At 34.5% G+C, this 12,019-nt stretch overlaps 2 protein-coding genes across 3 annotated transcripts; one reads left to right on the top strand and one right to left on the bottom strand.

The window, feature by feature from the left end:
- The first annotated feature begins 2,387 nt into the window (after positions 1-2,387).
- LOC106350341 (uncharacterized protein At4g02000-like) lies at positions 2,388-3,221 on the top strand. Its single transcript, XM_013790242.2, has one exon. It carries the CDS (start codon positions 2,388-2,390, stop codon positions 3,219-3,221), a length of 834 nt encoding a protein of 277 aa, XP_013645696.2.
- Positions 3,222-7,218: 3,997 nt separating this feature from the next.
- Positions 7,219-10,457, bottom strand: LOC106347782 (serine/arginine-rich splicing factor SR34A). 2 transcript variants are annotated; one of them, XM_048781854.1, is made up of 13 exons: positions 10,309-10,457; positions 9,135-9,638; positions 8,985-9,050; positions 8,823-8,897; positions 8,610-8,739; positions 8,468-8,514; positions 8,332-8,389; positions 8,174-8,223; positions 8,035-8,091; positions 7,820-7,947; positions 7,648-7,728; positions 7,520-7,580; positions 7,219-7,431 (listed from the first exon to the last, which is right to left on the bottom strand). In XM_048781854.1, the coding sequence occupies exons 2-13, from the start codon at positions 9,219-9,221 to the stop codon at positions 7,411-7,413; spliced, it is 861 nt and encodes a 286-aa protein (XP_048637811.1). In that variant the 5' UTR covers positions 9,222-9,638; positions 10,309-10,457; the 3' UTR covers positions 7,219-7,410. The 2 variants fall into 2 exon arrangements, with proteins under 2 accessions (XP_048637811.1, XP_013642836.1); XM_013787382.2 differs by having other exon boundaries at positions 9,135-9,260; positions 10,309-10,438.
- Positions 10,458-12,019: the final 1,562 nt, after the last annotated feature.

Raw genomic sequence — 12,019 nt, 5'->3', positions numbered from 1 at the left:
CTTAAAACCCACGCAGCTCCCCCCCCCCCCCCCCCCCCATCAGTCTTTTCTCCAATGCACTCCAATATTGCATTTAACCCAAGAGAATTGGGGAGGCTCCCATTTCACTAATACTGCCATCTTTAGCCTCTTTTCTTCCTCTACTCTTTTCACTTGAAATTCATTTGCAATAAACCAAGAATCAGCTTCATGACTGATTTTCTGCACTATCTCAAGGGCATTGAATCTGTTTCCTTCAAAACCAAATATATTGCGATTCTTCCACAAATGCCATATAAACCAGGAAAACCTTCTTCTTGCCTCCAGCGTAGAATTTGAATTGTTCAACCCAAACATCAAGAAATGGATGTTAGAGTAAAACGAATTCTCATCAAATCTATTATGAGGAATAGGGATGAGCGACAGTGCCCAAACCTGACGCGCCAAGGGGCAGGTAAAAAGAAGATGGTTAACAGATTCATCCTCAAATCTGCAAAGCTGACAACACGGATCCAATTTGACTCCTCTCTTGATCAATAATTCTCCAACTGGAATGGCATTGGAAATAGATTTCCACAAAAAAGTTTTAATTTTGGGATCTGTTCTGACTTTCCAAATAGAGTCTTTCAAGAGGTTAAGAGACGGGAGAGCTTCAGCTTCTCGAAGCATAACAGAGTGTTTCTCATTATTCATCATCCAATAACCAGATTTCACCGAGTACACTCCATTTCTATTGTGGCACCAAGTCCAAAAGTCTTCTTCATCTACTGCTGGCTTCATCTTCATAATGCTTGCTATATCTTCAGGGTAGAATAGCTCAGCCAGCACCGACGACTTCCAAGTCCTGGAATCTTGATCTATAAGATGACTAACCTTAAGATCCAAATCGACAATGGGGTTCATCATGAGAGGTCTTCGCATAGTCTCCCCTGCAATCCAAGAATCCATCCAGACATTGATAGAATTTTCATTACCAACCTGTTTTCTAAGTCCCCGAACAAGCAGTTCTTTCCCAAATTGAATACTTCTCCACCCGTACGAAGGTCTGGCCCCCAATCGAGCATTTAAAAAGACGTCATTAGGAAAATACCGACTTTTAAAGACTCTTGCAAACAGAGAATCAGGCTGGTAAAGTAACCTCCATGCCTGCTTAGCAAGAAGGGCTTGATTGAAGGTCTGAATGTCTTTAAAGGCTAACCCACCTTGTTGTTTTGAAAGACACATTTTCTCCCACTTCATCCAATGGATCTTGCGTTTATGTTCCAAAGAATCCCACCAAAAAGCAGCCATAGCCTGAGTCAGGTTTTCACATGAACTTTTAGGTAACTTAAAGCATGACATAGCATAAAGAGGCATAGCCATTGCCACTGCTTTAAGTAAAACTTCTTTGCCACCCTGAGAAAGAAGCCTAGCAAAATACCCTGAGAGCCTGTCTTTTAATCTATCATAAATATCAGCAAGCAACTCAGATTTAGAGCTACTGAAGCACTCAGGCAGACCAAGGTACGTTCCTGTTCCTCCTTCCTTCTCAATACACGTGATTCTTTTGATACTAACCTGGTTCTGAATCGAAACCTTCCTTCCAAAAGTGATAGCAGACTTTTCCAGGTTAATCCTTTGACCTGTGGCTCTTCCATAAGTATTCAATATCTCCATCAACACTTTAGCTTGTTCCTCACCGGCTTTACATACAAATAAACTGTCATCTGCAAATAAAAGGTGATGAATCATCGGTCCTTTTTCATCAAACTGAATGCCTTCAAGTCTTCCTTCCTTCTCTGCCTTCTTAATAAGATGAATCAACCCCTCAGTACAAAGAACAAAAAGGAATGGAGACAAAGGGTCACCTTGTCTGAGTCCTCTACCCGGCTTAATATTTCCGAAAGGCTGATCATTAATTAGAACTGCAAACGAAACCGAAGATACACATTCCATAACTCTGTCAACCCAAGCGCCATTAAATCCCATTGCCTTCAACAGTCCTTGAAGGTAAGCCCATTCAACACGATCATAAGCCTTCGACATATCAGATTTGATTGCCATGAACTTATCCGAAATCTTGTCATTGGTACGAAGGTTATGAATCAACTCATGCGCAATAAGAATGTTATCGGAGATTAGCCTTTTATATATATAATGTAATTAAAAATATAATTATTTAGCCATTAAGAAATAGAGATGTTATAAAAAAGGAAAAATATTTATTCCTTCCTTTTCGATTATATTGAGTGTTGTATCCTTCAATTAAATCTGTGGGTGGAGTGATTAATTGTTGGTTCCTGGTGATAGCAACTTTTCTTTCGTTTGAAAATTCAAGACTTCGGGTATAAAGAGGGCTTTTACTGGTTGGGGTCTTAGAAGAGTATTGAAGGTGATTCTGGTATCTACGTCTCAAGAGTATGAAGGATATGGATCCTTTTTTGGATAAGGCGATGCATGGTATGACTTTAGAAGAGGGTGAAGAGCCGTTCGTTATTCCGGATTTGCCGGATTATTACTCTACAGAGCGGAACGCTGTAAGTTTGGTGGGGAGATTGCTTAATCCCCAGTGTCAAAATATTTCAGAGGTTATTCTGGAGATGCCTAGGAAGTGGAGGCTTTATGATCGGGTTAGAGGTGTGGCCCTTTCTAGAGACAGGTTCCAGTTTATCTTCAAGCATGAGCATGACTTGTTAGATGTTTTGAACAAAGGTGTTCATACTAGTAATCAGTGGACACTGGCAATGGAAAGGTGGGTGGAGAGACCACCTCCGGACTATTTGCAGTTCATTGAGGTTTGGGTTCAGATGCGTAATATTCCAGTGAATCATTATACGAAGGCGGCGTTAACGTCGCTAGGAGATTTTGCTGGCCAAGTCATCGAAGTAGCGTTTGATCCAGATAAACCTCAACTCAAAGACTATATAAGAGTCAAGGTTAAGTTTGATCTTTCTAAACCTCTTAGGCGCTTCAAAACGGTTACTGTTCCTGGAGGAGAGGTGGTGAAAATTCTGTATGACTATGAGAGATTGCAAAAAAGATGCTACTCTTGTCAAAGGCTAACTCATGAACAGTCCCAATGTCCTTTCTTTCAAGCGGCTTATGCTCATGCGGAGATGAAAGGAAAAGCTGTAGAAAAATTTCAAAGTCAGCTTGCGGAGAGAGTAATTAAAGAGGATGATCCACTTTTTGGAGTGGTGCTTGATTCCCAAGTTGGGATCAATCCTTTGAATGGGCAACTTTGTGCGACTAATTTGCTTTAACAATTAGCCAATGTTGGTATGTAAGTATTGTGTATTTTTTATTAATTTATATCTTATGGTAATTTACTCCGTGACACTTATACAAATTTGCATACCATTTTTCATAAAAGTGGTATCAACATATATAAACTAAATTAACTATAAAAATACATTTGAAGTTAGAGAATATTTCATGGAATAAACTTATTTAATTGAGATCTTTAATAATATGTCATACTACTATTTTTGAAATGTTGGTACATTTTTTAAATATGTATTGGCAAATTTTAACGCCCAAACTTAATGTTAACGACGTTTTAGGCTTATGTACATTGGTTCAGGCTTACGTGCATTGGTTTAGGTTTATGTAGATGTAGATGCACTATTAATCTTCGACATTTGGTTTTAGTTTGGGTATTTTGGTTATTGGTGTTTTGGTTCAAGAAATTTAGGAACCGTTCAAGAATTTACAACGTCTAGTCAGTTGTATTATTTCGTTTTTTTGGTTTGATAGCAACGCTGAGAACTTGCTAATATGCAAACAAAAAAATCGGATAATTTGTGAGTTTTCAGCTTAAAAATCAGGCAATTTAAATTGTTCAAATAAAAATATCAGATAATTTTTATATTTTGTATAAATAGTATTTTAAGATATTTTGTTATTTAGAAAATACATATAATTAATATTGGAAAGTACATAATTTGTATTTTAAAAATTCAAGTACCCATTTGGTTTTTGATTCAGTTTCATTTTTTTTATTCTAGAGATATATGATCTACTCGGTTCTTAATGAAATTCAGTTCAATTTTTTTATTTCGGTTTTTTATTTTGGTAAAGCTCGGTTCGCGTTTTCGAATAAGTGGTCTCAAACCGATACACTATTTTATATAAAAAATTTTATATTAAAATAATTTATTTACTTTTAAAAATAAACATGCATGCGCTTTCTAAGCACGGATCAAAATCTAGTTCTTATTAAATCTTGCTGGACCTTATAAACAAAAAATTATAATGATAGTATGTGTCATTGAACTGTAAGAAGCCAGAAGAGGTTTGAACTCAAATACATATGGAGAAATATTTGATTTTGAAAGTCTAGTAAAATAAGAATCCAGAAGATATAATGTCAGACTAAGAGATCACATACGGTGCATCTAGAAAATATAATGAGTGGAGGCAAAAACAGTGAAAAGGGGTTCATGATTATTCGGACCTTGGTTCAGTGTGTAGACAGAAGGTTTTAAACAAATTTAGCTGCAAGATATATATATATATATAAAAATTATGGTACATTTAAATTTAATTGTATTTTTTACTGAGGGCAGATGCACCCATCCTACTCTATCTAGATCCGCCGCTGATCAAATACAAATACAATTTAAAACAAAAACAAAACAAAAAAGACTAAAAAGTAAACAAATACAATTTACTGTAGTACGCAGACAACTAACTTAGATTCTCTCTTTAGAATTTCGCTCTGTCTTCTCTCTAAAAAGTCGCAAATAAATTTCAACGTGTACGGTGGCCGGCAGCGACCCTCGTCTCCAGCCACCTCCACTTCTTTTGTTTTTTGGTCCGATCTTGTATAGCCTCAGATCGGTGTGAATCCGGCTTAGTCCGGCTTAAAGTCCGATGTTTTCGGTTTCCTTTTGTTTGGTTTTTATTACCTCCTCACCTTCTGCATTTTAATGTTCACTCTCTGATTTGTATCAGATAGTTATATTACTGGATTGATTTGTAAATATCTCTGTTTTCTTTGATAATGCTTATTCTTCTCTCTTTTGAGAGTAAATCTACGTTCTCTCTAGTGAGATGTTTGGAGCGGAGTTTCTCTTCAGATAAAAGTTTCAAGAGATCCAGATCAATTGATTTTGTGCATGGAGAAAGGGTGTTTATTCGCCGTGTTAGGTGGTGCGCCAAGGAGTGTTTGATCTCATTTGTCAGTGGGCATAACTCTCCGACGTTTCAGATTTAGATTCACTATCAATCCGGTGATCAATAGAAGGTGTACCTGCAGATTTTTAGTAGGGATCGTGGAAGTGATGAGTCTGATGACTACTGTAGTGACACCTCAGATGGAGAACCAGGAGACGCTTTTTCGGCAATGTTCCAGACTGGAGTCGAGCTTCACCGGTGACGTCATCTAAACCCATACTATTTCAACACGTGGCTGGCTAGTGTTTCATGTTTATCATCTTTTATTATTTGGGCCAATATTGGACTTAAAATCGTATTGAGTTTAAATTCTCTCTCGAGTTCAATATAAATTATAAATGGTTGACAAAAAAAATATATAAATAAATCGTAGAAACACATCAAAGTCTTCAAAGATTGTTTATGTCCATGTCCATCACAATATAAAAAGAAGATTTTAAAAGGATGGGTGCATCTGATTAAATTTAACTAAAAAATGCAATTAAAGATTTTTTACTCAGGGCAGATGCATCCATCCTACTAATGGTATTCAAAAAACCTGGACCAAATCAGGTAATATGATTATTTTTGGTTCAAATATCCAGATCTGTTTCAGATATATTTGTTATTTAAATATTTTTAGATTCATATATATCATAACCAAATTTATCTAGACTCAAAATGACCAAACTCAAAACCCACACAAAAATTTTATAATATTCATGCGGGTATAATTTCAAAAAAAAAATGATACCCAAAAAGAACTACCCGTACCTAAATAGATATTCAATGTTCATGTCTAACTGGTTTTATAAACTTATAAAAAGATATTTTTATGTGTTTGGCTAAATTAAGTGAAATTGAAAGAGGTTTTTATTCAGTAAAATAATTATATGGAATGAAAAATTAAGTGAAAATAAATGTAATACATTTTTATTATTTTGATTTAAGTTATTATTTTACTCACAAAACATGTCTTTGAATTATGTTTTTGGCTACCTAATTTTCCATCGATTGAAACTAAAAGAAAACTTTAGTTAAACAAACTAAACCGAACATTTAACCATGTGCAAAACCCAGTTATTTTATATTTTTAATTTTATAATTGTCACAAAATTAATGTTGATTAACTAATAAATAAAAATCTGTACTATTATTATTATGGTAATATAATTAATGACGTGATGTATTGTTAAATTAATATAATTAATAAATTTTTTAAAATGAGTAAAATATAGAAAGACAATTAATGTAGTTATATTAATGAAATTACTAAAAAAACACAATATTTTTTTATAGTGCTATCCATGTTTCCAAATCATTCTCATTTATATTGCTATCATGTTTTCAAACAGTACCAAAAAATACTCCAATTTTAATAATATAGATTCAAAGAAGGCTAAAAAATGATATATAAAAAAATAATTGTTCGTAGGCATATCTCTGCAAAGTTTCAAACCTTCATGTGCTTTCAAATCTTCCAAACATTCATGTGCTTATAAAATAGGTATAAATTGCTGGAAGAAAAAAGTTCACCAACTCTTCAAACTCACCAACTTTCATTCTAAAGCGTTTCACGTTTGTCTTACAAACCGCACACTATATTTCTTTTTTGTAAGTACAAACCACATTGTGTGTGTGTTAATCATGAATGGTTACATAAATCACTATGTACATGTGGTTAGTTTCAACTACTTCAGACATCGTAACCTAAATGTGTCAAAATAGCTTCTTCATGTTTATTTGGAGTGTTCATGTCTAAATGGTCATGTCTAATGGACCTTTTCTTTATTTGAACATTGATGATAATTGTCTAGATCAATTTAGAGCTAGAAGTAAAATTATTTAGAGTGTCTACTGGTAACGACTCCAGTCACTCCACTATAATTGTCTATAACAAAGAATTACATTTTGAACATGTGTCACACATCCATTTCACACCTCATAACTGTTACCAGACAACTTAGCTGGTAAAATCTATTTGACTCTGGTCTAAAAACGGAACATCGCAACATTACTGTTAATCTTCCTTTGTGTTAGACAATTTACCCCAAAAAAGATCATGCACGCAAGTTCGCCTCTTAAATATTCTTGAACAAGACATTTAGAAGTAGAATGAAAATTAAGTGATGAAAATATCGTTTCACAAATATTTCAAAGAATCGCTAAAATAACATGTTGTAAACACAAAGTAGGCACATAAATAAAAAAAAAGTATTCAACAGAGAAACCAACTACAACTTTGAGCTTTATAATAAAACTCCAAGTCTATCTTTGGCTTGACAACTTTAGCAATCATCCACTGCCTTCCCGAACCTGAGAAAGAGACCATTTTCAACAAGTTTCAGATTAGTCTCTGCTTGGCCTTTTTCCCATAAAACTAAAATGCAACTTATTTGTATACCTTGGCAGGAGATTTTGAAAGAGACCTGGACCTGGACCTGGACCTCGATTTCGACATTGCCCTGAGTAAAAGAAGGATTAGAAACATCAGTGATTTTGATACAGAAAGGGTAGGGACGAGAAGTTTACCTAGGAGGACTCTTCTTCCTGTCGGGAGATGGAGATCTAGATTTTGATATCGATCTGGAAAGGGAACGTCTTGGTGATTTGCTGCAATAGAGATTTGATAAACACACAACTTTAACTACTTGTTCATAACGGGAAGATATACAGAAGGGGTTCAGTGTACAAACAAACGCACCTAAGATCCTTCCTTGGGCTCCTGCTTCTGCTAATGCTGCGGCTAGGGCTGCGACCACGGCCTCGGCTACGGCTTCGACTCCTGCTTCTGCTTGGGCTTCTCGACTGGGAGCTTTCGTATTTCTTAACCTGCATATGTAAGGGAAAACACAGACACACACATTATATGGTAAAGGATGGGAGACGATTAAGACTGTAAGAAGAAAACCACCATACCCTGATATAGCCTCTGGCCCAGGGGTTTCTGAACTCTGTATCATCAAGTTTCCTTATCTGAACAACAATCACAAACCTTTAGCATCGGTAACTAAACAAATTCATAGCTTTGATATACAGAAAGAGAGGGGAAACTTACAGCATACTTCATGTCATCATAATTGGTGTAATCAACAAGACCATACGTTCCTGGCCATAATTAAGATAAAGTCATGTGTAAGGAAAAAGACATAACCACAATATCCCAAACGCGGCTCGAGGCTGGAATAAAAGGTAAGGTAAGAACATATAACGCACCATCACTGTCACGAGTGACCTCAGCAAAGCACACATCACCAGCTTTCCGCATATGATCCTGAAATGACGGTTTTTAATTTTTTTTTTTTTTAAAGAAGCAAAAAAGAAAACCTGAAGTAGTTAGTAGTCATCACACCTTCAAATCTTGCCATGAAGCAGATGATGGAAGCCCACGCACAATAACTGCATAAAGCCGTCCAAGAATACATACAAACCATCAGAAACATGTGAAGACTCAAACCAAATTTTACAAATACCAATTTTCTAATTACACAAACCTCGGAACTCAGAGTGTCGTGAGACGCCAAAGCGGGCAGATCCACCACCACCACCATAGCCACCCCCACCACGGTATCCACCACGACGATCACCTGAAGACTGCCCTCGACCACCATGGGCAAGCTCAACCTGCATTCATAATGATTAGACACAACGATAACAAATTAAAAAAAAAAAACATCAAAAGGCAAGGCAATGAATGTCTTTATTACCCTCAAGCGACACCCGTCAAAGTTGTAGCCATCACGGCCATCGACGGCGTCTTCCGCATCCCGAGCATGCTCAAACTACAAACACTCAACATAGAGTGTTTGGTTAACTATTATCTTGAAAATTTTGGTTAAGACAATGTAATTTAAAACAAAGAAACGCACCTCAACAAAGCAATAGCATGGAGGGCGAGGTGGAACCTTCAATTCAATATCAACTATGCGGCCATACTGCAATTGAGATACCATTCTCTTAGAAACAGTTGAGATGTCATGCAAAAACCAACTGAATCAAAGGAAGTAGGCAGAACTGACCTTGTAAAAGAGATCTTCAATCTCAGACTCCCTAATGTCTCCGGGCAAGTTACCGACATAGATGGACCGAGAAAAACGACCACTCATTGTTCACAAAGGTTGTTAAAAAAAAGTAGAGAGGTGTAACTGCAGATACGAATAAAAGAAGACAAATAAATAAAGGACTAAAGTTCACTGCTATTGACAAAGAATCTCCACTCAGACCAGCTTTCCATCCCCAAAATATGTATGAAGCAAACCAAGTGAGAGCAATCCTTGGTGAGAGCAGTGCTCCACAAGCTCCAAACATGCTTATTTGCTCCCATGTGCTCCACAAGCTACTATAAGAAAATCTATTTTTTTTCTAGATCTTCCCAATATTTTTTGGAGCAAGAATATCCAAAATAATGATTTTTTTTGAAAAAAAAAAAAAACAGAATATGAAACAAGTCCAACATTGATCTCCCATTCCCTCTCTAAATCCCTATGAACCATTGCAATGCTCATGTTCCAAGCGCTTGCCATCTATCATAAAGAAAGCATGTGTCATGACATCATGAAACATAGACCTCATGCATCTACCTTGTTCAGCTTCCTTACTCAAAACATCATTCCGTTCAAACATATAGCACAACTGTTTATCTGATTTTTTCTAGAAACAAATTGATCTACAAATCGCTCACTACAGGGAATCTCCTGTTAATTTGAATACATACCTACGATTTGCAGCATGTTCTCACAGTAGAAAACATATGTTTCAAATAAAATTTCCTTACATGTGTTCAAGTTTAACATTTTCAAGGCCAATTAAATAAATATAATGAAACCTACCAAACCATTATACCTATGCAGGAGAAATTAACTCTCCAATTCATAGTATCGCAACCAGAACTAACAATTACGATAAATAAAAAAAAGAGAACGAAACTTTATAGCTAAGGGTATAGCAATACAGAAGACACCTCAAGAGTCTAAGTCAAGAAAGCAACCCCACGACCAAAGCCTAAGTTTTTTTTTGTTCAGTGTCTTAATCATAATCACAACAAGCTTCTCGGAAACAACAAAAACAAAACAGAGTATATTCGCGCCCACAAAGACATATAATCAATCGAACAAAGCTTATCAGTACAACGAATGAAACCAAACACAACAGTTTTGTATTCAGAGAGAGAGAGAGATGAGAACGACATCGTACCAGTAGGAGTAAGCAGCAGAGGCGGAGGAGAACTTTAGCCTCTAAATGAACGAAGCCAATGCTGCGACTCGGGAATCGAGAATAGATATGTCGGCCGTGAAAGTTTTATCTTCTAGGGTTTGTTTTGTTAATATTCATCATGTAAATTGCCGGAATTACCCTTCCGCGATCCCTCAAGATTATCCTTTTATTTTTAGGTCCCTTTTAAGTGCTTTGTTTACTAATACCATACTTTTAATGTAGAGGTGGGAAAAAATGAATCGAACCGAGACAAACCGAACCAACCGAACCTAAACCGATTCAAACCGAATCAAAGTCTATTATCAAATCATTTAGTTGGAGATTTTTTTAAACTGAACCGAGAAACCAATATATTTTTTTTTGTAGTTATTTAAATTAAACATACTAGTATATCAATGTACTAAAATTGTAAGACTAAACCCACGTATTTCTCTCTTTTTTTAATTCAATAGCAATAGCATATATATTTTTAACCGAATATCAAAATATTTTATTAGAAAAAAAAAATAAAAATGAATTATCAGAATTCTAATATTCTTATATGTAAATTAAACGGCAGCTACTTAAAAGTTAAACCTAAAACCTAACTAATTAACCAAATTTCATTAAAACCCTAACTAAAACACAAAAATTCTTTTCCACAGCATCTCTTTCTTCGAGGACTCCTGCATATTAATTTTACATCCAAATCTTTTTGTGGTGTCAATTCTAAATAACTTCAGGTGAGATTTTTAATATCAAGTTCTAAGAAATTGTTACAATATATTTTGACAACTGAAAAGTGAAAACATCAAACTATTATTTTAGCTTACTAGCGATTTAATATGTTTGTAGATGGATAAAAGAAAATCGACCAACAAGAGCCGAACCAAAACCGAACCGATAAAATAACCGAAGTGCCACCCCTATTTTAATGTAAAGAATTCAATATTCTCCTTTTCAAGAGAAAACAGAAAAATATTGTGCTATGCAACTATTTAATGCGTAAAATTTAAAATACATTTCAAAAGGGCAGCAGAAGTATTTTTAACAAAATTTAATTTAAATTAAAGAAATAAAAATGTTTTGGCACATATGATAATATTTTATAATTTTATTGCTTTATATTTATACTAAATATAAAATTATACACCATTATTCTATTTTATTTTTCAATCTATACTATGGATTCTCGTAATGAGCTATTTTAAATTTATTTATTTTATTTAAAAAAATATGATACATGAAACTTTTATTATAAAATTTACTTAATATTAATTTATTTCTTCTAACATCTTATTTATAAATTTTATATGAATTTTTTTTTTGGTTAAATGAATGTGTCTCACATATGAAAATATAAATAGACTAACCTGTTAATTACTTTACTTCATATTAAATGAAAATATTTTAGTATTTAAACCTGAAAAGTTAGTTGTATAAGTTATTTAAGTGTTTTCATTAAGTTTTTATTTTATCAAATAATTTGTATTATGATTAATAAGAAAATTATTAAAAAGGTTAGATCTAATGTTTTATATTATTTAGACACAATTTTAACAAATTACTAGAGCTTGATGCGTACACCCGCATGAGTGTTTGTTTTAATATAATAGATATATGAAATTATTTACAACATAAGAAAATAATGGTTGCACAAACATGTCAGCATGGGTGTTTGTTTGATTTGTAAGATATAACATTTATGATA

The sequence above is a fragment of the Brassica napus genome, chromosome A6, assembly GCF_020379485.1.
Source record: "Brassica napus cultivar Da-Ae chromosome A6, Da-Ae, whole genome shotgun sequence".
Lineage (NCBI taxonomy): Eukaryota > Viridiplantae > Streptophyta > Magnoliopsida > Brassicales > Brassicaceae > Brassica > Brassica napus.
The sequence above is the reverse complement of the archived record's forward strand: the minus strand, read 5'-3'. Positions and strand labels throughout refer to the sequence as shown.

Coding starts and splice junctions, on each gene's coding strand:
- LOC106350341 (XM_013790242.2), top strand. CDS start 2,388: ATGGATCCTTTTTTGGATAAGGCGATGCATGGTATGACTTTAGAAGAG.
- LOC106347782 (XM_048781854.1), bottom strand. CDS start 9,221: ATGAGTGGTCGTTTTTCTCGGTCCATCTATGTCGGTAACTTGCCCGGA. Junction 8,515..8,609: donor ACGACACTCTGAGTTCCGAG/GTTTGTGTAATT, acceptor GGCTTTATGCAG/TTATTGTGCGTGGGCTTCCA. Junction 7,729..7,819: donor AGCCCAAGGAAGGATCTTAG/GTGCGTTTGTTT, acceptor TCTCTATTGCAG/CAAATCACCAAGACGTTCCC.